General features: G+C 59.0%; 1 protein-coding gene across 9 annotated transcripts in view; it reads right to left on the minus strand.

Annotated features, from left to right (window-relative positions):
- BIN1 (bridging integrator 1) overlaps positions 1 to 21,122 on the minus strand; it is a 58,696-nt gene extending 37,574 nt beyond the window's left edge. For 4 of the 9 annotated variants that reach the window (XM_059927688.1, XM_059927687.1, XM_059927681.1 and 1 more), the window contains exon 1: positions 20,900 to 21,121. In XM_059927688.1, coding sequence (XP_059783671.1) covers positions 20,900 to 20,983 — 84 coding nt within the window. In that variant the 5' untranslated portion in view covers positions 20,984 to 21,121. Of the gene's footprint in view, positions 1 to 11,567; positions 11,628 to 20,899 lie in introns of those variants that run through there. The other 5 variants (XM_059927683.1, XM_059927679.1, XM_059927685.1 and 2 more) reach the window with 3 other exon arrangements.
- Positions 21,123 to 25,005: the final 3,883 nt, after the last annotated feature.

A 25,005-nucleotide genomic window follows, 5' to 3' on the forward strand; every position in this document is an offset into this window, starting at 1 on the left:
TAATTAACTAGTCATGACTTGTCTCTAGATAATTAACTAGTCATCTGAAAGGCGATACATCGCCACTGTGTGACGGTCCACGGCCAATAACTTTTTACCCGATGCCTTTATATCCATTTAATACTTTACTACTCAAAGTGGGGTCCACAGACCAGCCGCATCACAGCCCTTTGGGAGCCTGGCAGAAATACAGAATTTCAGGCTCCACCCCAGACCTGCTGGATTTGACGATGCATTTTAACAAGTCCCCTAGTGCCCTGTGTGCACATTAAAGTCTGAGAAGCTCTGTGCCTCTCATCTTTGCCTGAACCAACAACTGTTATCGCGGGCTTCTATCACCTCCTCTATATTACCTGGCGTGCTATAAAGAAGTCCTTCCCCTGGTCGTGCCTTTATGGGGATATTGTTATGGACTCTTGCCTCCGTTTTGCATTCAGTGTGCTATAGTCTATTACCATCATTATTCTTTTTGATGCTCAAACTGTCCTAAATTCGGCCAGTGGGAGCCTGTGGACACGCCTCCACTAGCCTTTGAGCACTTCCTTGCTTCCTGACCCTAGAGATGCTCCAGGCTTAGCGGGTCCCTGCCCCGGCCCTAGAATCAGCCATTCCTCCAAGAAGCCCAGGTTCCCTTTAGGGGGGAGGTGTGCTCACTGCTCCTGGGTGTCCTGTTCCTAGGTCTTTCTTTTCATCTTTATGCCAGGCTTAGAGCTATATTATTCTCACTGCCACTTTAGAGATGAGAAAAGGAAGGAATTTGGCCGCAGGGCAGAGAAGGAGCAGAGCCAGGACTCCGTGGCTGAGCAAGTGTGGCCCAGATCTCGTCTGCTGTGGAAAGTGAGCTAGACTCAAGGCCCTGCAGCTGCCCACTGGGTCCGTGCCTGCCGAGGCCGAGGCCACACCACCCGGTGACTGAGCCCTGGGGATGCAGAGGCGATGGGCTCCTCCGACAGTCGACCCTAGCCCAGGGATGCCCTGCTGGCCTGGCCGAACCCTTCTTGGCACTGTGCGGCCGTCTGGGCCCCTTGGGCCTCTTCTTCCAGTGGGCCTTGGCACCCCCATTTCATGAATGAGAATGAGACAGCCTGGGACCCGGGACCCTTTGCTGCAATGCTTGCACCTGGACACACCTCTCCACAAGGAACAAAATATGAAGAAACTATATGGGACTAAAAATAACTGCGTGCATGCACAGTTGGGGAAAAATTATGGACAAAAGATACAAAGAGACCAAAAAGCCCAGCTGCCACTTTTGAAGAGCCCGGAGCAAAAGCAGGGGGTCGGGAGCAAAAGCAGGGTCCTGCGCATGCCCCCTGCACTCAGCACCACCAGACGGGTGGGCAGACCACCTCAGCCACCCCTCCCTCCGACCCCTGGACACACCCCTACCCTCACCCCATATTAGGAACAAGCTCGCCCCCCCTCAGGAAGCAAGCGAGCAAGGGAACCTGTTGTGTGTTCTCGCTCCCACCAGCTGCAGCGGGGGGGGGGCCCGTAAAGCCTTGCCTGAATTTCTTGTCTGGCCCCTAGTCAGTTTCTATTGCTTGTGGAAGGCCGAGAACCCCGGCCGGTATCAAGGAGACTGTGGGCCGGCCAGGACTGGACCCAGGGATCCTAACTCCTGGGTCCTTTTCCCCGCTGCCGCTCCTGGGCTGCGGCCCCCGCCCCCCGGCTGGCTGGTGACTACACCGGGGCTGCCTCTCCCTCCGAGGGCCCGTGAACTCACTCACGCAGACGCATCAGGCACCTCTGCCTCCAGAACCACAGCGCTCACGCCCAAGGCTGGCGATCTGCTGGCCAGTGTGACACGGCTACAGCCCCAGAGAGGCCGCTGCACCCTGGCGTCGGGTGGGCACCAGGCAGAGAGCGGCTAGAATGAGGGGTCTGGCGTCCCTGGCCCGGCTGTGGCCGGCCGTGGTGGGGAGCAGCTCAGGCTCCTGCCTGAGAGCAGAGCCCAGGGCCCGGAAAGCCAGTCCAGAACGCAGGGCTTCCAGAACGCATGGCAAGGGGCCCTCCAACAGCACTCCTCAGCCCTCCTGCGGTGCCGGGCTGGCCACACATCAGGCTCAGCCTGACGACTTCCCCAAAGGGAGATGACTTTTTAAGAAAGATAAATGTTAAAACGCCGGCCTTGGGCAAGAGCCAGGAACGGCATTCCAACCCCAGCAGGCAAGAATGCCCCCCAACGCAGGCTCGTGTGCACACTCGCGTGTCTGCGTGCTGGTGCTCGCCCACGTGTCTGCACACAGCCCCACACACGCTCCCTGACACGGCTCCTGCCCCGGCCCTTCAGTCGCCTCCAGACACAGCAGGAAGGTGGCAGGAACCACACGGAGGCCACAGAGCCATGCAAGAAGCGGAGCGGAGGCCAGGAGACAGTGTGAAAGAAGAATCCGGAATGCAGAAGGGAGCTGGGGAGAAAACCAGAGAAAGGGAAAGCAACAGTCTCCCAGGGGGGGCAAGCCAGGCTCCAGGCCCGGGAAGGGCCATCTCTGGGCCGGCGGGTCTCAGGCAGCTCGAGAGGGGGTCCCAACTCCAGCTCCCTCTCCCCAGCCCAGCACACACGCAGGGCTGCCCCCAAGAGACAGCCTCCTTCCCTGGTTCCTCTGTGCCCCATCCTTGCTCGGCACCTCCGTCTCCCCAGGCTGGCTGGAGGAGGTGACAGGAGAGGCTGCCACCCGCCTTCCTTTCAGGGGAAGTCTGTGAGCTCAGCTCACACTCCGGGGGGGTACCCCTCACCATCGGATGTCATCTCTCAGCCATGCACCCGCCCAGCCAAGCTCCCCATGGACTGCATCTGCCCCTCCTTCGAAGCTCCACAGACATCATAGTGCAAGGCATGACCCCAGGGAGCCCGGGCCAAGGACCCACCTTCAGGGGGGGCCCCCCACCCCCCCACCCCTGACACTGCCTTACAGGTGGGCTCATACCACCAGGACATCCCAAGGTGTGACTGTTGGTCCCATGTTACAGATGAAGAAACAGTCTCAGAGAGGTCACTCAGCTAATGAGTGGCAGAGCCAGGACCCCGAACCTGATGGATTTCAAAACCCAAACCCAACTTGTGATTCTTTTTTTTTTTTTTTCTTTCGGCCGCACCGCTGGGCTGGCAGGATCTTAGTTCCCCAACCAGTGATTGAACCCCGGGCCCTCAGGGCAGTGAAAGCTCGGAGTCCTAACCACTGCACCGCCAGGGAAATCCCTCAACTTGTGATCCTTAAACAGGGGTACAGAGCCGCCTGGGGGTAACAGGAAGCGTATCTGTTTACTGCAAAAGATTCCTGCTCCACCTTGCTGCGTTCCAAAGATTTAACTGGTAAAGAAACCACTTTTATGACATAAGCGGCACAGATTGTGTATTAGAATGCAAAGTTTGCAAACATTTTTGCAATGAAATACGAAACTAAAAAACATTTCCAGGTTCCCCTCCCAACCCTCCCTGAAGCTCCAGGGCCTCACCCCACTTGGTGATCTATTTTTTTTCACAAGCCCTCATGTTCTGGAAGTCGCTATCCCCTGACACCAGTCCACAGAGACTCAACATCCTTTCCTGTGGGCCCTGGTAAGAACAGCTGACCGACTAAGGAAGCCAACGGGCCTTTCTTGGGAAACTGTCACTCTAAAATTATCTCCTTCCTCTTTTAGTGATTCTTCCTTTCCTTTAGAAATACTGGCGAGAGTGAAAAGTGATGTTTGGTTTTCTTTTTTTTTACATCCTTAACTGGTACACAAACACTTGGCCGCCATGTATGTCAGACCCACAACAGCGCCTTGAAATACGACAGTCTGATCGAAACCAGCTTACTTACTTACTTACTCCCAGGTAAGGAGTTTCCAGATGACTCCAGCCAAGAAACCCTGCCCTCCTCTCCTTTCTCCCCTCCCCTCCCAGGAAGCCTGAAATTCCAGCCTGTTCAGCAGATAAGCCAGTGGCCAGAAGCCAGAGCAGGGCCACCCAGACCCCCGAGGAAGCTAGGGTGGGCTGCGGTGGGTGGAGGAGGCTGGAACAGCCCAGAACAGAGCACCGGGGAGCAGAGGCAGCTGGGGCCGAAGCTGGGATGGGGAAGGGGTTGGGGGGTGCTGGGAGGGGCTGGGCTGGACCGATGCGGGGGAGGCAGCCACAGATCAGATGCAGCCGCTAATCCAAAGGCGTCCCAAGAGCCTTACAAGCATTCGCTAAATCCCATGAGAGGGAGGTATTCAGATGAGGAAACTTGAGGTCTGGGACTTCCCTGGCGGTCCAGTGGTTAGGGCTCCAATGCAGGGGGCCCGGGTTCCATCCCTGGTCAGGGAACTAAGATCCCTCATGCCATGCGGCGTGGCCAAAAAAAAAAAAAAAAAAAAAAGAAAGGTATTTTACATAACTATCAGGCAGTAATATAAAAATATGTTGTAGAAAGAAAAAAAAAAAAAAAAACACAAAAACTTGAGGCCTAATGCCTCTGGTCTCAGGGCTAAGTAAACAGGAGCTAGAATCTGAACCTGGCCATTGGTTCCCAAACAAAATGGCTCTAAAGGAGCCCCTTTCCATATGGGAGGAATTGGGAGGGGGTCAGCCCACATGGGGTGCCCTGGAGCCCCAAGGGGGCACAGGAGGGGGCCTAGGCTTGGTTGTGACTGGCTCCCCTCCCCTCAGGAACCACCCGCCAGTCTGAGCCCATTCCTGGGTGTCCACAGAACCAGAACCAGAAGCAGGCCTCCATGTGGGTAGGAGGGCTTCTGGAAGGGCCAGGACCACCCAGAGGGGAAGGCCACTCCCTTCCACAATCAAGCATCACCCAACTGTCCAGATCTCCCCCTCTAGCCCTCACCCCACCCAGCGCCCCCTCCAGTGGAAGAAAGGGACTTTTCACCAGCTTCTCGGGGTGGGCCCAAGTTGCTCCCTCCTCAGGGACCCCCACGTGTTTTTGGCCCTCACAGCTCGGATGCAATGGAGGAGTCACCGCCCCTGGACTCGGGGATTTGGCCCCTGGGTTGTATGGGCTGGGACTGGAGCTGAGGCTTGGCTCATCTGGGATGCCCTCCCCCAGCCTGGAAGGCTGTGTTCTACAGGGAGCAGAGCAAGGCCCCCCGCCCTGGAAGGGCCGGTGCTCCAAGGGGGAGGCATGTCCGATGGCGATGGAAGTCTCTGAACAAACACACAGCAGGGCATGGAGAGGGCGGGGCTCAGGGACATGACCTCTGTGACCTGATGAAGGAGCGAGACCACACCAGGCAGAGGGCACAGCAAGTGCAAAGGCCCTGGGGTGGGAAGAGCAGGCCAGAGTGTGAAAGAGGGCAAGAGGGCAGGCGTAGGAGGAAGATGCCCTGCAACACAGGTGCCGAGCCCTTCACATGGAAGGAAGTACTATTATTATCCCCACTTTGCAGACGTGGAAACTGAGGCACTGCCTCAGGGTCACACAGCCAGCCAGCAGGGTGCTCAGGATCCAAACCCCGAGCCTAGCTCCAGAGGCTAGACACTCCCACCACTGCACAAACTGCCTTGGCAGCCAGGGCCAGGCCACAGGGCTTTGAAACTCCAGCGGGGAGCGGGAGGCTCTGGAGAGCTGTGACCTGACCCACAGTTTTAAAAGCCCCAGGCTGCTGTGTGGGAACAGACTGCAGAGCAGGTTGGAGCAGGGAGCCCACTTGCGTGACTACAGTGACCCAGGTGAGAGGCAATGATGGTTTAGGGCCAAGACAGAAAATGGCGAGAAGTGGTCAAGGATGGGGCGACAGGGAGACACCTGAGGGGGACGCCAGGTTTGAGCAACAAGAGGGAAGGAGCCTGAATCACCCGAGGTGGGGACACCTGGGGGTCACAGTGAGTCTGAGGTCCCCAGCGGTGTCGGGAAGGCAGGTAGGGACAGCCAGGACCCCTGGTGCAGCCGGGACAGGCCCCATCCTTGGGTTCCCGTTGCTCCCCCTACCCACCCACCTGCCCCCTCAGTGGTTCCCACCCCTGGCCAACAGCTCAGGGTGGCGACCAGCTCCGTGTCTGGTCTGGACAGCAGCTGAGAGAAGGGAAGGGAAGGAGGAGCGCTTCCGGCTCTGGACGCCTTCTGATGGGGGGAAGCCAGGGGGCCAGGGCTCACCTTCCTGAGCCCTGAGCCCCATCAACAAACCCAGCCAAGACCTCAAGGGGGTATAAGGATGAAGTGGGGCTGTGTAGCTGAGAGGGCCCAGCACAGAGCAGTGGCTGGCTTCCCCCTGTCCCTTTACCCCTGTGTTGACCTGGGATGCCTCACACCCAAGCCAGAAAGCTCTAGCAGCCGCTCCCACCTCGTTCCCTCACCTCCACCCCACCCCGGCCCACACATCCCTTTCCTGAGCCTGGTGCCTGGCGCCCCAAGCACCTGCTCCCCGTGACTCACTCGGGCTTACACACAGCATGGCACAGCAGCCAGCCCACCTCCCTCAGCAGCCTCCTCCCCCTGGCTCTGCAGGGACCCAGCCAGCCCCACCACCATTACCCTGACCCCTGGTAAAGGCCCCCTGGCGCCCAAACAGCGGCTCAAAGTACTGGCCTCTGACGACCCACAAGCAGCCCCGATGGGCCTTGCTATCTGACATCCCAGCGCTGAGCCCAGGATGCCGCCCACTCTACAGAGGGGTCAGGGAGGGCTCCCAGCCACAAGGTCACCCACCGGCCACTTGCGTCCGTGCTGGGTGGGGCCAGCGGAGGCCGCACACAGCCCCGCCCTGCGCCCTGCGTCCAGCCCTCCACACCACCTGTTCAGAGACGTCAGCACCACCCGCCCCCAGCCGCCGCCGGCCCACCTGTCCCCTCCATGCGAGTGTGGGTGCTATTCTCAGCCCCAGGCGCCACAACGCCGGCCATCAGCAGAGGGGTGGAATCTGCCCCTCCAGCCCAGCCCCCTCCCACCAGCCCCTCATCAGCTGCTTGCTGGGCTCCCTGGGGGAACAGCCTGTGCGGAGAAGTAGCAAAGCGTGAGCCCAGTCCCCAACTCAGCAGAGCACAGAGCCAGAGCCAGGCCAGGGGAGGTGAAGGTCTCGCCTCCACCCACCTGCCTGGGCCAAGCAAAGGTCTGACCGGGGCAGGACCACGGCCACCTCCACGATATTCATCAGGAAACCACTTCCCTACTGACGCCAGGCTAAGCCGGCCCTTCACATCACCTCCTCCAGGCAGCCTTCCCTGACCCCCACCCCAGGCACAAGGCCTCACTTATTCCCCTGAATGCCCTCGGCCCTTTGCCTATGCCTGTTTGGCCTAAATGTGCAACCAGGCTATTCATTCATTTTACCACTCGGAATCCTCCATGGCCACATCTGTGAACCTGGAACTATTAAAAGAGTACCTAAAGGACATAAGACATGTGGTATTTTTTCCCAACATGTTAGTGCTTTTATTTTGATTATTGTTGTTATTTTTGTCACTCAAAGGAGTTGATGCCCAGAGTCAGCTTTAAATAGCTCCACCCAGGCCTGCCAAGTGCAGACACACGCCCTGCCCACGACACAGCACGGGGGAGGGCCGGCCCCCTCCCCCTTCCCCCCACCTCTCCCCACCCTGGCCCTGTGGTCCCTCCCAGGCCCTCGGCTGCCCGGGAGCTGTCCTAAGGGCTCCCCTAACTCAGCCCTGGTCTGATTCCAAGTTGCCACTACCTGTGAGGACACCCCACTTTGCAGATGCAGAATCAAAGGCTGGGGACTCACTGGTACAGGGCCCCAGAGCAGAACAGGGCCCAGGGCCAGGGCCACTGCTTTCCACTAGAGCAGGGGCTGGGGGAAGGCTGCGAGGGGGCTGGGAGGGGCTGGAAGGGAGCATAGTCAGAGCAAGGGCGAAGACCAGGGTGCGGGAAACAAGAGGGGCCCAGAGTGGGAGTCCGGTGGTGGCCCCGCCCCTGGCAGAGGCGCTGTCAGGGGACAAGAGGGGCTTTCCCAGACTCCCTCCTGCTAACCGTGCACCACCGGTCTTGGGCTGGGGCGGGGTAGAGAAGTACGGTGGGCAGGGAGGGGCCTGAGGGGGAGGCACTGGTCCTCCCAGCCCAGCAGATGCAGGAAATGAGCACACGGTGGACAGGAGGTGGGGCCTCCCCCTCCCAGCCCGGAGACCACAGGGGACGATGCAGGGGCCGCCAGAGCTCTGGGCAGGTCACCCCCCAGGGTCCCACCTCTACCCTCAAAGGTAAGGACCAGGTGAGCGCAAAAGGCCCCTCCATCTCTGGCTTCCCAGGGTTGGGGCAGAGCATCAGCCCTGGAGTCTACCTTGCTAAGGAGGTCTTCAGGGTCTGACCCACATCCCTCCCCGAGAAGAGCTGAGGCAGTGTGGACACGGAGGGGTAGCAGAGACTCCCCACACCCACCCACAGCAGAGGGCCCTGGCCCCCAGGAATCACAGCCAGTGCCAGCTCACCGTCTGGGCCCACTGCGGAGCTTGCTCACACCCACCTGTCCCTTTCCTGCCCCAGGGCCCGCTTTCCCAGGAGAAACACAGTCCAACAGCAAGGGACAGCTGAGCTGCCAGAGTTACCCATTTCTTTTTTAAAAAAAAAACACAAAATCACAGCAATGTGCCAAAGGAGGAGAGCAGAAAAAAGCAGTGCAGGGCATGGCCTGGGGTGGACGTCCAGCCCCAGACCCCGGGAGGTCGGCTCCTGGCCAGCCCACGCTACAGCTCTGGACACTTCTGGAGCACCTAAAAGCTGGAAGGGATTCCTGCTGCTGACAGGGAGAGGGAGTAGGGGTGGGGGGAGGCCTAAAAGTGGTGAGAAGGGGGTCCGCGGTGTCACCTGGCCCCTGCCGGGCCCTCGCTGGGCAACACCTTCCCCTTCCTTCCTCCCCCGAGGCCTCACCATCTGGATCCCAAGCTGAGCCTGAATGGCTCCACCACTGCTGGGCCAAGGCTGGCCCGGACTTGGGCAGGATGGCCCAACTGGACGCACAGGGAGGGCATGGGCACAGCTGAACACCCCACGCCCGCCAAGGCGCCTCAGTACCCCCACCCCACCCGAGAGCTGGAACCCCAACCTTCAGTGTCCTCGGGTGTGAAATGGAGACACCTCTTCCCCCATTAAATCCTCACACACGGGGAAACCGAGGTTCAGAGGGGACAGGTAACTTGTCCAAGGTCAAGGGCTTGAGAGGAGCAGGGCTGGGATTTGAACATGGGCCTTCCACCTGCCACACTGTATAAGATGCTCCGAGAAGCCTTTTCCATCCCTCGTGCACGGGAGCCTCACACCCCAACTCAGCGTTAAGTGCCTACTATGTGCGGGTGTCAGGATCACACATTCACAGCGGGACCAGCCTCCACCACTGAAGACTTGGGTCTAGCAGGGAGGACGGTCACCCCATTGTGTGGCGGAGCAAATCGAAATAAGAAGGGTTGAGTAACTGGCCCAAGTCCCCAGTGGAGGGGAGGGGAGCAGGAGCGCGGATCCTGGGTCTCCGGTGTGCTGACAGCCCTTGGCTCCCCCATCCCCACCACGTGGCTCCGGAGAGCACTAGCTGGCTGCAGGATGTGGGTGTGGCCTCTCCTGGTCTCTCACCTCCGCCCACAGCGCACACAGTGGGACAGGGTCACCGACTCAGAGCTGGGACGCAGGCATCAGGTTCTGTCCTGCTGCTGACCATGGGTTTCCCACGGTGCTGACTCAGCTCTCCCAGGCGGCCCTGCAGCCCTGCACCCACGCCTCGCGGCAGCTTCCTCAGTGCAGTCCCAGGACGGCCCCTACCTGGTCCACCAGACCCAGGACAGCACCGCCCCCGAGGCCCGCAGGAAGGGCCCAGGACCCCCCCTTGGCTGTGGCCCCTGCCAGGCCCATGGTCCCCTCCACCAGGAGGCCTGGGCTGGTCAACTTGGGGAAGGTGGTGACATTCCAGCCCAGGCAGACCCACTTCCAGAACAGACTGCTCCGCTGAGTCTTTGGCGGGGACACACACACACACACACACACACACACACACACTAAGCTTATAAACTAGCTCCTGGCTTAGTTTACATTTCAAACAACAGTATTTTCATCCTGTGCCAGGTTCAGCAAATGCACCCAATTAATTGTGGATTCTATTTCTCCATTTAGATCAAGACTCCACTTGTATTCCTGGCCATTAACTCCTCCTCAAGTCTCCCCTCCCCTCCCCCGATATGGGATTCCCCTCCCTCCCCAACTCTGTTTTCAATCTGCACCCAGGTCTGTCTCTCCCTGAGGCTCCCCCTGGGAGTCAGGTCAGGACAGTTCCTTCCACATCCAACCCTGACCTTCGGGGGTCCCGTGATTCCTGCATGAAGCCAGGTTCCCCCACCTGCCTGGTGGAGTCATGGCGGATCCTAGGGGCCATGTGGAAAGTCCCAAGGTGGCTCTGCAGGGTCACCTTCTCCTCTAGCAGGCCAGCCGCCCTCCCCCATACATACCACACACACACCCCTCCCCAGGTGTTCGCCCCACAGAGGCAGCCCCCACCCACTGATTTTTAATGGAAAACATTTCAGCATTCACATTTGCACTACAATAATCTCTTCCAAGCACCCTCCAACCACCCTCTCCCCGCTCAGGGATGGGGGTGGCAGCTCCCAGGAAAGGCCAACCTGGGGCCAAGTCCAAGACTGGGAGGGAGGAAATCCCAGGGCTTCCCTGAGCTCCAGTGTTCTCATCTGCCAAGTGGAACCATAATCCAGTCCCGCCAACCTCATAGGTCACTGAGAGGAACAAATGAAAAACAGCAGGTGGGAGGGTTCTCAGTAAACCACAAAATGCCACGGAGATGCCAACCCTGACCTCCCCTCCAGAATCATCCAGACCCAGCTGGACCCAGCAGAACTCAGCTCCACCATTATCACTTACAGGAGTCCTGGAGTTCACCTTCCCTCACTGGGAAGGGCATCTCATGCTTCCCAGTTCCTAGGTGGGCAACTGAGGCTCGGCGGCCGAGCCAGTTCAACCCACATCTCTCAAGCCCCAGCTCTTTCTGCTATGCATTGGGTTCCTCGAATGAATGAATGAATGAATGAATGATGGGAGACCCCTCACCTATGGCCCCAGGGCCCTCCCCTCATTAGGCCCCTCAACCCAGCCCACCTGGAACCATTTGCCCTCCCCCCACCCATTCAATCAAGCTCCGGCTCAGGGGGGCTCTGGCTTCCCTCCTGGGGGAGGCGACATCACCCCGCCCCCCGGATTTAGTGTTTTCAGCCTATACAGGAAAAAAAGGAAACAAAAATGCACTGCAGTTCAATTTCAAGAATCTGATCATCAGAACACAAAAGCCAGAATGGTTCCTACCTGTGGGTTCCCAGGGGTTCCCCAAGACGCTCCCTGCAACAGAAGCTGTGTGTCCTCCCTCCCCAGGCACTGATCGCATCACTTCCTCCAGCACCACCAGGCACTGGGCACTGGTCATCTTCACTTCCTCCTGGACCTTCTCCACAAGCCCATTCCCGTTTACAGAGGAGGAACTAGGGGCTCAGAGAGGGCACGACTTGCCCAGGACCCCAGAGCGGGTGAGTGGTCACTGGGGTCATGCTCCCTTCTCTCTGTCCAGGTCTGTCTTTCTCCCGCACTCACCCCAACCTCCTTCTTCCCCTTCCTTTGTTCAATCTCTCTTTGACTCTTGCCCACCTGCCAGGGGTCCGGGGCCCAGCTCAGCACCCTCGTCTGCTCCATCACCCACATCTGGCCCCGAGATAGGTGTTGACAGGCTGGAGGACACGTCTTCAGAGAGGTGATGCCGTCTCAGAGCAGAGAAGTAGGGGCGGCCACAGGGGGCCGGCGTGGGAGCAGCAGGGAGACCCCTCGGCCCAGCTTTCCCCAGGCCAGGTCTGTCCTCAGGGCCCAGCGATGGGACCCGGCTCGCCAGGGCTCCAGCATGGCGGTCGCAGTGCTGGGGAGAGGCCGAGGTGACCAAAAGGTCCAAAGAAAGTAGCAGCAGCTGTCGGAAAAAGGGCTGGCAAGGCGCTCCCGTCACCCCAGCCGCCTTCCGGCCCCACGGCCTCTGCAAAGCTCCTCAAGCACAGGCCTGGGTGGAGACCCGGACCCCTCACCAGCCAGCCGCTGGCCCTGAGCCTCATCCACAAAACGTTACCTTACCGTCGTCCACTCCTCACCCTGCAGTCTGCACTCCGAGCCAGCGTTCCCACCAGCTGGCATGACCCCTCGTCCTCTGAGGGCCTTTCCAGGAAGGCTGTGACCCCAGCCCTGACGGAGAGGACTCCAGGATGGCAGCCCTGCCCCAGACCCCCCCGTGCCTTCCTGGGCACAGCTGGATTCTAACCTGACCCAGGTCACTCCCTCAAGAGGGGATGCCACTTCCTCCAAGCAGTCTTCCCTGACTGCTCAGGCCTGATGGGGAGGCTCCTCAGGACCCCAGTGTCCTTCCCCTCACCTCCCCCCAGTGCTGTGATGGGCACTGGGTGTGGGGCTGGGAGCTCCTGGAGGGCAGGGGCCAGTTCTTCTCCTCCCAGTGCCCTCACACCTCAGCCCTCTGGCCCACAATGGGCAGGCCATGAAGGAGAGAATGACGAGGGGAAGAGGAGCTAACTCAGCGCCAGAAATCCAGGCATCTAAAGCGAGGAGCCAGCTCGAATGTCCCTACAAAGGTGCCCCGGGGGCTCCAGGATGGGGGGTCTTGCAGGGGCTCTGAGGGCCTGAGAGCCCCAGCTCCACCAGCAGTGACGACAGTGACAAGTCCCTCCCCCCAGCACTGCGGTGGCTGCTGCCAGCTGCCGCCCACTCACTCCCAGCCCCTGGGGCTCAGCCCCCGCCTTACTGCGGCCCTTGCACTGCAGAGGCAGAGATGTCTGCAAGCTCGCCCCCTGTCCACAGAGCAGGGACAGCAGCAGAGACCCAGCCGGTCACCCCAGGCACAGCATGGGGGGGACGGGGCACAAATGCCCACTCCCAGGGGCACCATGGACAGGTCTCAGCACCGATGCCCACCCCGAGGCTCCAAACCCACCCTCCACCAGTGCTGTGGCCCCAGTCCCACCCCATCTGCCGCGGCACTGGGACCTGGGGTCAGGGACTGGGGCTGAAGGTGAGGTCCAGGAGGCAGAGGGAAGCGGCCCAGCCGAGAGCAAGCCCAAGTGGGTCTGAGGGCAGCAGTGAGTCTCAGGCCTAGCAAATCACACAGACCCACAGGTCAGGGATCCCCGGCACCCCGGTCACCTCAAAGCTTTCTCAGGTCGGAAGAGGACCCCTGCAGACGGCCCAGGCCAACCCGTCTTTGGCATCTGGCCTGAAGCCAAGGAGGGCTCCGCAGCAGGGCCCCAGCCCACTCCTGAGAACTCGAGTGTCTGGGCCCAGGCACTGCAGCCCCAGGCTCAGGGTAGCACCATCACAGCCCTGAGACATTTTACTGCCGGAGAAGGTTCTAAGCAGCGATGCCCAGGGGTCCCTCGGGATGGCCTGTGCCAGGGCCGGATGCGCCCCCTGCACCTGACCCCAAGACCTGGGCTCTGATGCCTCCTGTGCTCTCCGGGGGCCTGAAATCCTGCAGCCACATCGCCCTTCCCCCTCCCACCCTACACCCTGAACCCAGGGCCTCCCGGGCCTCTGCCGGCCGTCAGCCTGCCTCTACCTGCCTGAAGAATCCAAGCATCCAGTCAGCAAGGAAGCACTGAGCAGCTACAGTGTGCAGAGCTGGGGGCACCACAGCGACTGCAGCAGGCAGGACCCACCCTTGTGGAGCAGATATTCTAGGGGGCTTGCCCCAGGCCACCACGGGCCTGCTTCAAGCCTGGGCCCAGGAGAGCAGCCAACAACACCCCAGCTCCAGGCGGCCAGTCCACAGGGTGGGCAGCGAACTGCCCCAGGGCACTGGGCCCCAGACTTTTAGATCCCACACCAGGAAAATCTTCCCAGTGTGTGCATGCATGTGTGTGTGTGTGTGTGTGTTTTGCGGGGCGGGGGGGTGCGGTCAGCATTATGACTATTTCCTCCCCAAAAACATTAAGAAACTACCAGAATTACCATCATTTCATAAAAGAAACACTGTTGCAACAATCTGAACAAAAGTAGATACAATCTCAGGATAAAGGGTGTTCCTTTATATTGAGTAAAGCGGATGCAGCTTTCATATTTGGGAAAACACACACACATCACCTCATTTGTCCTCACTTGCAGGTAGGAACTCCTGTCCCTAGACTTGCCTCAGGAAACCTCAGGCTGTCCCCTCACCCCAGGGCCCACCAAGCACCCCCAAAACAGAAAGGCCACATCCCAAAGTATAAGCTTAGACCCCATGTGGGGACCCAGGGGCAGACAAGCAGCCCCAGATCTAATTTAATGGTGGGGAAGGTCTTGGGACCAAGATCTGTCAAATGACACCCCGCTCCCTCAGACAGGCCTTCCCTCCTGGATAGAGATCCGCATCTTATTTGCATGATCTGGGCCTTCCCCCTGGCCTGAGGGCCTAGTCACCAAGGGAGAGATAGCACCCCAGACAGTGGACCAGGACAGCCCATGGGCAAGTCACAGCACTGCTCTGAGCCTCAGTTTCTTCGTCTGCTGAATGGGTATCATAATGACCTTCCCTGCTTGCAGTGAGGATGAGAATTTTCACCAAGCACCTGGCACTCAGCAGGTGTGCAACAAACCAGGTTATTTTTAAGTTAATATTTGACAAAGGCTTCCCTTGGGACAGGAAGAGCCTGCCTTTCTCTTCTCAATTCCCCAGCCCTGACCCCTGCCAGCCCTTGGCACTAAGCCAGCTTCGCTGCCCGGTCCAGAACCATGTGGCCTCTTTGGGAGGTGGCATCCTCTTTGGGGAGGCCCCAGGAGCCCCAGATGCCAGCCAGGTCCCACGAGGCATGCCCCATCCCCGGCACAAGAACCACCAGCCCTGCCCTTCACTTGTGTCCATTTAATCCACACAGCATTCTCTGTGGCTCTCACCACTGACTTCAGGTGAGGAAACTGAGGCTCAGAGAGGTCAGTGTGACCTGCCCAAGGGTAGTAACGTGTGGGAAGGGATTCAAACCCAGCTCCCTAGAGAGTGGTTGCCACTGCCCTGAGTTGCTGCTTGATGTGAAAATCTTGTAAGTGGTCCTCCCCGGGCTGGGCCATCTTTGGTGTCTCCCTCCTCCTCTTTTATTGGCCCCTCTCACCTCCCCTTACATCCTGGGTGAGAACCCCCACCCACAAAGCAGCCCTGGCCTGCACTGTCAGTGCCCTTCAGCTCTGGTGTCCTTTTCTTTGCATTTTTAATCCCAAAAGGAGACTTGCCAAAAAAGGAGCTTTAGTGACTTCCCTGGCGGTCCAGTGGTTAAGACTCCATGCTTCCAATGCAGGGGGCACGGGTTCAACCCCTGGTCAGGGAGCTAAGATCCCGCATGCCACGTCAAAAAAAAAAAAAAAGGAGCTTTAGAAAACCACATAGCAGGGTGACATCAAACGGGAAGGCATCATCCCCCAGACGCCCTCTCACCTGGAGCCAGAAGCTTCGGCTCAGCCTCTGCCCAAACCAATCCCTTGCACCATGTGAGCACCCGGCCCTGGAATGCTCAGGAAAGGCTGATCTGAGCCATCACGTTCCACTGAGGAAAAGCTGCCCTGCTCTTGTATCTACCTGCCACCAGACTTTTCGCTTCTTGAGTGTCTCCCCCAGCGAGACGTCAGTTCCAGGCAGGCGGGGGCTTGGTTTTGCTCAGCCCTACAGAACCAAGATGGTGCCCAGCACACAGTGAGTTTTTCAAGTAAATGAAGAAGTAAACCCCGTGATCACTTTACGGATGGCCAGAGTGAAGCCCAGAGAGGGGAGAACACTTACCCAGGGCCACCGGATTTACGTGCAGATGAGTCCAGTTCCCGCCCCAACCCCGGAACTGTGCAATTCCCTCCCCCTGCCACACGCCGCTCCTCTGCACACACACACACAGACACGCACACACACACACATGCACACATACCACCCTGGGCTGGGACAACATTACAAACCCTGATCCGTCAAGGGCTCAGCAGGGATTAGCTGTCTGCAGAGGCCTGTAATGGACACTCCAGGGAGAAGGGCTGGGACAAGGGCCTGGCGGGGAGGGAGGTCTCTGGGTCATCATGCAGCTCTGCCCACTAAGCACTTGCTGTGTGACAGGCAACTGTCCGAGGCCCTACTCTCCACAACGGGCGTGTGAAGGGGAACGAGTATACCCCCACTTCACAAATGAAGAAACTGGGCTCAGGAGGGTCCTGCCATCTGCCCAAGGTCCTGGCTGGTCAGGGGAACCCAGGATCCCCACCTGTTGCCTGCCGAGCCCATGCCCAGGCTCTGTCTCTGACACGCCCCTGGGTAGGACCCAGGGATTCTAGAACCTCATGGAAAAAGCCCAGGCAAGGCCGGGCTAAGGCAGAAGGGGGGACAGAAGCACAACTTGGAGAGGGGCGAGCTGGGCGGAGATCGCCTCATCCAGGGGCAAGGGCCTGGGCAATGCCAGAGAGCGAAGGTGAGAAGGGGACACGGCGAGGTCATCTGCGAAGAAGGAGGGTGAAGAGTTGAGGCCTCAGCTGCTCTGAGCGTCCACAGGATCCACAGATCCCACCGGCGTTCAAGACTTGATCACATCCAACCCAAATCTATGGCCCAGCCAGCCCTCTCCACTCCCGACACACCCCACCCTTTCCCTGGGTGACCAGCGGCTCACTCCCCCACTCCACGCGCACCCTGACCCACAGCTGTCCCCCCCACACCCCGGGAACACCTCCTCCAGGCCCCAGACAGCCCAGTGAGCCGACCTGGGCAAAACAGCCCCTGCCTGGGCCCTGCCACGAGCCAGCAGACTCGATGGAGCGGGACCTCAGCTCACGCCTGGGGCCCAGCCCCCTCCCGGCCCGCCGGGGCCCAGGAAGTCTGGAGGTCACGCTTGCAACTTCCCCACACCCACAGGCCTCAGCCAAACGTCCACGGAGCCCCCAGAAGCACCCCACCCAGAGATGACGCCTAGCTCTGGGGCCTTCTCTCCAGCGCTGGCAAGATGAACCATCTACATAAATAACTCGGGTTCAGGGAGAAGCTGATCCGAGCCTGGAGAGGTGCAGAAACGCTTGTGTAAGATCAGAGGAAAGAGACACAGCGCAGAGTGACGGAGGCAAAGCCAACATGGGAGGGGACGAGAGAGAGGACACTCAGGGGCGAGAGAGACACCCCGATGGGGAGGACAGTGGAAAGTCGGGGCGGAGGAGAGCCACTGCTGACCGGGGCCCGGGGCCTCAGAGGCCGTCCAGCAGACCCGGCGGGCTCCCTGCCCCCTGCCCTCTGTGTGGCGTGGCTACTCTCAAGGCCGCTGTGAGCATAAGAACTGGTTGCAAAGGCCTGGCTTCCACTGAGGAGGCCTCCGTGGCTACGGCACGGGAGACCCTGACCACCCAGATGAGCGTGGCCCCATCACGGCCATGTGCCAGGGTCCCATAAATAACTGCCACCGCACCTTCCCTCTAGGGAGCATCTGCTGTGACACGCCAGCGCTATTCCGTCCACGGACAGCCCCAGGCCCTGCCCCTCAGAGCCAGGCCTCCCCACTCCCAGCAGCGCCGGGCCAGTGCGGGGGGGGGGGGGGGTGGGGGGGTGGGGAGGGGCAGACAGGGGGCAAAGCCTCCTCCCCTGCGCCCTCCGTGGGCCCGGCTCCACCAGCACAGGCCGGCCTCTCTCACGCACGCCCCACGAGGACTTCTGGGCAGTGGACCTCGGGGCAAGCAGGCCAGAGCACACCCCCACCTCACCTGTCCCTTCTCCCCAACAGTCCCATCACCCCAGGGACCCAGCCCACCAAGCCCTAATCTTCTCTGTCATCTGACCCAGGCTCCACCCCAACTTGGCTCTGCCCAGCCACCTACTGAGGCCCAAAAATGGACAGAGTCATTTATAGAGGATCCGACAAGCCAAACGCGACGGGAAGATGACCTCATGGTACCCGGGTCCGAACTCCAGGCACATGCTCTGCACCCGAGCACCCTGGGGGCAGCTGGGGGCTGGGAGGTGAGCGGTGACAGTGCCATGCTGGGCTGACGGACCCCGGGGAGCCCTCCGCTGTGGTCTCACGCCCTTCTCACACCAGGGCCAGAGGCCTCAGGACCTTACGACAGTAAGCTCCACGCCGGCCAGAGCCACGTGTACCCTGCTCCCCGCAGCACCCCACTCCCCACAGCACCCCGGGCTCAGCCCAGGCCCAGGCACACAGCACAGGTCCAGGCGGGATTCACTGAATGAGGGAAGGCCAAGGAGCACACACGGGACAAATCAGCCCACCCAGAGCCTGCGTCAGGGCTCCCAAGCCAAGCCCCCAAACGCCCTTGTTTTTTCATAACAGTCACTCTGCACCTGCTGGGGCCAGGTGAATGCTGGGTGCCCACACGGATCTGCCCAACCCCCAGGGAGCACCCAGACCAGTGGTGGATGCTGCCGGGTCAATGGGCAATGCCAGGGCCCGGGGGGAGTCACTGAGCTGGGGGACAGGAGAGCTGGCCCCACAGGGACCAGCGGGCAAGCTTTCCCACACCTCACCGTCCCCCTCTGAATCCTGGTGGACGTCTGGGCAGACAGGACATGGGGGGAAATCGAGGGTGAGGAAGAGAAGAGGAGAGATGGGGGCCCTTCTTCCTATGCAGATACAACCTAGGCCCTCCACCCAAGCTCCCGCTTGTCCCTGCTCAGGAAGTACCCTGCCGTGGCAATAGGACCACTGGAATTGCCCCTTTACTCATAGATTTGACCAAGGCGAGGTGGGGCCAGGGGCTGGGTACCTATGAGACCACTGCGAGCTAGACGTGGTCCTGAGGGCCACCTGAAGATGCCGAGGAGATAGCCAGGTCAGCGGCACCCAGGCTGCAACGCAGACTCTGAGCCTCCGGAGGGCAGAGGGGAGAGACTGGTGTGGGTCAAGTCATCGGGCTTCCTGGGAGGGGGCTGCAGCGGGGCCAACAGGGGAGGCTGCTTCCCCAGACTCGGCCAGGACGCCCGTGGTGCTGTGCTGGCTTCCGCTGGGGAGGACCTCCCAACCAGAGCCCACGGGGCGGAGGGCAGCAACAGCGCTAAGCAACTCCAGTCCCACGAGGCCCAGGCTCGGGCAGCATCCACAGCTGACCAGCTGTCAACCAACTGCCCATGGCCACAGAACAGAGGCTAAGGAGGGAGGGGGGCAGCTCAGTGGGGTCAATGATGACCTCTCGCCACGTACACGGAGGGGATACAGCCCATGCCTACTGCCCCTGAAATTACTGAAAGATGCTGCTGCAGAAACAAGGCAAGTAGGGCAAAGGGGACACAGCCAGAGCAAAGGGGAGCCGGGGAGAACTAGGGAACGTCACTGGATTGGGGGCAGGGAAACTGCCTCAGCCTTTCCTAGGCTTCCCATTCATCTTCCTCAGCCCCTCAGGGGCAGGAAGCAGGCTTAGACCCAGAGCTGCCTGCTCCAGGCACCTAAATGGATTACCCAGCCGTGGGAGGGGAGGTGCGGGGAGCAAGTGCTGAGGCATCTGCCCCTCCCCTCCCCCCAACCTGGGCGACTGAAGCCTTCCCAGCCCCCAGCCAGCTATCTGTGGTACTCTAATCCCTCGTCCCGCCCTGGGGAGGGGAGGAGGACAGCTGGGACAGGCCAGATCTGGAGTCTGGCTGAGGGCCCTTCCCTCTACGCAACCCACCCACCTCCTGAGCCCGGGACCAGGAGGATGAGCGGCAGGACTCGGAGGGAAGCGCGGGGGAAGCTCCAGAGGCCGCCGCCGCTCTCACCCCGACCCCCACCCCCTCCCCCACTGTCACGTGGCTGCATCCTTAGGGAGCCCGCAGGTCTCAGCTGCACAAGTCATTGTTTATAAACAGCCACAAGCCTGGCGGGGGAAGGCCGGCCGGTCTCCGGGATCGGGCGGCAGAGGGGACAGACCCGGCTAAGGGAGCACTGGGGGTCCACCCTGGCAGCAGCACTGATTCTGCAATCTCAGGTTTCAGAGTTGGAGTCGGCAGGGGAAGTGGCGTCAGCAGCTGGCGTGATCCAATTCAATAAACCAGAGGCGGCTAGGGATAGCAAGCCGGGCGGGCGCGGACCCCTGCCCCCCAATCCTGCGTTTCCTGCACAGTCCGAGGGCCACGGGAAGCCCCGGCTGCAAACAGTGGCTCTCCGCGCCGAGGGGTCGGGTTTCCTGCGGGGCCCTCCACACCCCCGGCGGCTTGCCGTCCCTCCTCCGGGCCGGCTCCCCACCCCGGCCGCGGGCTCCCAAAGCCAGAGCCGCCACCCTCTCCCCCCCGCGGCCGGAAACACGAAGCCCCTGCTCCGGCGAGGGCACCTCCGGAGGGGTGCGCAGCTCTCTGCTCCCCGGGAGCCGGGCCGGAGCTTCCAGGCCGCAGGCACCTCTCGGGAAAGGAAACCTGACCCCTCCCTCGGCCCACGGGGACAGAAGGTGGAGCGGCGGGTGGAGAGGAGGGAACGGCGGGCGCAGGAAGCGCTCAGAGGCCTGGAGTCGGCGCGCAGGCACCCGCGAGCGGAGGGGCAGCCTCGGGATTCCCGGAACTAAGCGACCCTGGGGACAAGGGGCAGACCCCCCTCGCCCCAGCGCCGGCCCCGCCCGCAAGGCCCAAGTGGTCCCGGAGGGCTAGGGGCGCCACCTCGCCTCCCAGCCTCCCGGCCTCGGCCTCCAGGGCGGGGTTAGCCTGGCCCTCGCGCCCGGAGAAGAGCGGGGCCGCCGCTCCTCTGCAGAGGTGCCGCGAAGATACAAAGCGGCGGGGGTGGGGGTGGGGGGGTGAAGGGACAGCTGCGCCCTCTCCTGCCCCACGCCGGGGGTGAGAGGAGACGGAGGACGCGGACGGCAGAGGGCACCCAGAGCGCCGGGGGGCGCAGCCTGTGGACCCCCGAAGGCCCTCGGCAGCGCTCGTCTGGAGGTGACAGCGCCCGGCCCGGGGTCAGGACCAGCCCCCGGCGCGGGGGTGGGGGACAGGTGTCCGGACGGCGCGGCTGCAGGGGCTCGGGCTCGCTCACCTTCTCCTGCGCGCGAGTGAGCTTCTTCTGCACGTTGCTGGCGATCTTCCCCGCCGTCACCCCCTTGCTGCCCATCTCAGCCATTGCGGCTCAGGCTTGCCCGGTGGCTGGCGCCGATCTACCCAGCCCCCAGCCCCGGCCCCCGGCCGCGCGTCCGGCCCGGGCTCCCGCTCCACGCCGCGCACTAGATCGCCGAGCCGACTGGCGGAGGCGGAGCGTGCGCCCGGCAAGCGAGCTAGCGAGCGACGCGGGGACCGTGGGAGGGACGGACGGACGGGCCGAGGGAGGGGGAGGGAGGGGGAGGGAGGAGGGGCCGGGCCTCTGGCGGCGGTCAGCGCCCCCCGCCCGCCCCCTCCGGACAAGACACAGCCTTTTAAAGGGCCACCCGGGCGCCGGAACCGCTCGGCCGGCGAGGAGGGAGCGGCGCCCACCATCGCCGCGGCTGAGGTGGCGAGCGGGACTCCCGGGACCCTCCGATGACACCGCCCCGGGGCTGGGACGAACACGACAGGCCTGGGTCCGGCGCCGCCGCGGGCCGTCTTGCCTTTCCGCAGCCCCGGAAAGGAGGCCAGATGGAGGAGAAGGGTGCTTTCAAAAATCAAAGATAAAGTGTGTGGCGATCAGGGAGCCCGGGCTGGAGCGCGCAACCCAGCCGGAGCCGCCTCTCCTTCCCGGGGGCTCACCTCTGGCCCCCTCTCTCGACGCTCGGCCTCCTCCTGGCCTCTAAGTTCACCCTTCTCGACCTGGGTTCTCAGGGCGCCACCTGTGAACTGTCCCCCTTGCCTAGTCCCTTGCCAGCCAGGCGCTCGGTTTTCTAATTTGCGGATGATTATTATAATAACAGCAGCCTAACAGTACTGAGCCTTCCTGTGTGCCTGGAACTCTGCTAAGTGCCTCGTCGACAGGCATTATCTCGGTCAGTGTCCAGGACAGCCCGAGAAAGTAGGTGCTAGTATCTCTCCCGTTTTGCAAACGAGGCAGAGAGAGGCCTGGAGCCAGACCTCTGACTCCACCTCCCAGGCTCTCCAACCACTATACACTGGGTGGTCTCCTATGCCCTGCTGGAAGAAAAATGGGTAATTGTCATTATTCAAAGAGAAGATAAGGTTATTGCTAACCGACCGGTGACAACTTTGCCAACAGACCAATGACACTTGTTCAAAATTAATAAATATGCATTGGGTTTACTGATCCCACCCACACCCCTCCCCAAAATCATGTCAGGGGCTTGGAAGGATGCCACAGCACTTTGCTGCCCTGGAAGTCAGGGCGGGTCCCGGGGATGTGGGCTGAGTTGAGGGCTGAGCGGAGTCCTGGAGGCCCTGTTGAGGAGGCCTGGACGTGTCCAGCGCCCAGGCAGGAGCCAGGGCAGGGGTCCCCTGGACGCTTCTGGGAGGAGCAGGAAAGGCTCTTGCAGGCCATACACCAAGCCTGCCGTACTCATGGAGAAACCGAGGCCCAGGAAAAAAAGGTTTGGCCTGCGCTCCCCGGGAAGCCTCCTCTGCAACCTCTCTGGCTACTTCTCTGGTATTTCCCCAAGAGCGCTCAGGACTTCAGTCCTCCGGGCCTATTATTATTCCTTTTTGCAGAAAGACAGACTGAGGCTTTGCAGCTGCTGGAAGTCAAAGAGATAAGCTGAGATTCAGACCCAGGCCCTCCAGCACTAAGGCCCTCAGCTGATACACGGAACTGCATACCAGGAAAAGCACCAAGCGCTGCACGAGGGGAAAGCATTTTGTCAAAATCATTATTAATTATAAACTCATGCCCGATTCCCGAGTTACGAGAACAAAACCTAAACAGTGCAGTTTCTAAGGCAGCTTTCTCCTAAAAGCTCATCAAGCTTTCACCTCATGGTCCATCTCCTCCTAATTTTATGTTTGGCATTTTTCTAACCATTCTCTAAGAGCGATTTCTTCCAGTCCTCCTCTGAGGAAAGGAGAGAATGAGCAGAAGTCAAATCATATTACAGTCAGCCTCCAGGGAACAGTGGGAGATTCTGCTTCACTGGACTTTGGTGTTTCAAAATATCACTTGACAGAAAAATTGAAGGCAACTTAAGTGGTCATCAGCAGGATAGGGTTAGCTAGACAGCACAGCGACCAGAGAAACCATTAGAGGATCATTTTAAACTATTACAGAGATTGTGTAGCAACATGAAAATAATGCTTAAGTATAATTATGAGTGAAAAGGAGAAGACAGGAAATCGTGCATGCCCTATCCTTGCAACAACATGAAAGTAAGTGCTCATGATCAAAGACTCGAAGGAACCAGGCACAAGGAAATAGATGTGTTACGATCAAGGCATTATGGCTGATTTTTTCCCCTTAATTTCCTAAATATTCTGTAATATGCTATGTTGCCTTCATAACTAAAAAATACACACAGCTCTTATCGTTAAAAAAGATAATTCTTTATCTGATCTCTAGATTGGAAAGACTTTTTAAAGCACAAAACCATTGGAGGAAGTATTGACATAAAAAAAACGCTTGTTTGAGGGTACGCAAAAATTCAATTTTTTTAAACCTCAAAAAATACCGTCAACACACAGGATAAAAGTTTGGAAGGAAATGCTCAAAAAATGTTAGTATAAGGCCAAAGGGTAGGAAGGTAGGCGATTTTTACTTTCTTCTTTATGGTTTTCTCTAGTGTCTTACTTTTTACCCGGATAGTCCATTGTTTTCACCATCAGGAAAAAATTATTTCCGTTTTGAAAAGAAAGTTGACATAAAAAATTGAAGTGTAAGAAACTAAAGAAATATCTTTGAAAATAAAACAGAACTCACAATTCATAAGAAAAACATTAAGACTTCTACAAATAAATGGGCAAATGGACAGTTCACAAAATTGGAAATTCAAATGATCAGTACATAGGTATTAAAAGTTCAGTGTTGGGCTTCCCTGGTGGCGCAGTGGTTAAGAATCCGCCTCCCAGTACAGGGGACATAGGTTCGTAGCCCTGGTCCGGGAAGATCCCACATGCCACGGAGCAACTAAGCCTGTGCACCACAGCTACTGAGCCTGCGCTCTAGACCCCGCAAGCCACAACTACCGAAACCTGGGTGCCTAGAGCCCACACACCGCAACGAAGAGTAGCCCCACTCGCCGCAACTAGAGAAAGCCCATGCGCAGCAACGAAGACCCAACACAGCCAATAAATAAATAAATAAATAAATTTTTTTAAAAGTTCAGTCTTACCAGAAGAAAACAAAAAAAACTGTCCGTTAAATCAATGAGATACCGTTCCTGCCCTCACTTTCATCAAATCAGCAAATTGTTTTTTAAGTTATGTTACTTCAAACCAGAGAGACAGATACTCTCACATACTGCTTCTGAGAGTATAACAGATACAGAGTTTCTGGAAAGCAATCTTGCAGTATATATTAAGAATCATCAAAATACCCATATTCTTCAACCCTAGAATCCCAAGTATAGGAAATATAAAATTTTAGCAAAGCTTTAATCACAAAGATGTTCATCCCATTATAATAGTACAAAATTGACAATACGTTGGCTATTATTATTATTCTTGTTACTCTTCATGTTCACTCACTCCTTCAGTCTCCAGATGTTTCTGAGCACCTACTAAGTACCAGTCTGGGCTCAGCTCTGCCAGTGGTGCATGCAGTGAAGCCCCTCCCTGGAAAGTTCACTGTTGCAGGGGCTTGATGGGGTCTGGGGGTGGTGGAAGGCTCTTTGAGGGAGTGGTGTTAACAACCTGAAGCAGACATTGACAGGAGAACAGGGAGGGGAGCCTGGTGCCCAGCAGAGCCCTCAAATATCGAGGCAGGAATAAACGAGCAGACAAGCAAATATCTGACGGATTATTGGTATACATTTCCTTCCGTCCTTTTAGCGCAGGCCTCCCAGCCCCTGCATCCCTCCAGCTCTCCAAAGCCCAACCCCAGGCCTCTGCACAAAGGCCTATCACCAGCTGTGATTAAACTACAGTATAGCCAAACGTGAAATGTTTACCAAAACAATAACACTTTTACTTTTTCGTGATGGGGAAATGCTATAATGTGTTAATAGAATAATACAGTATATTAAATTCTACAACAGTATAGTCCCAACTGATATTCAAATGTGGTTGGTACACACCCTC

This window comes from Balaenoptera ricei, chromosome 7, assembly GCF_028023285.1.
Source record: "Balaenoptera ricei isolate mBalRic1 chromosome 7, mBalRic1.hap2, whole genome shotgun sequence".
Lineage (NCBI taxonomy): Eukaryota > Metazoa > Chordata > Mammalia > Artiodactyla > Balaenopteridae > Balaenoptera > Balaenoptera ricei.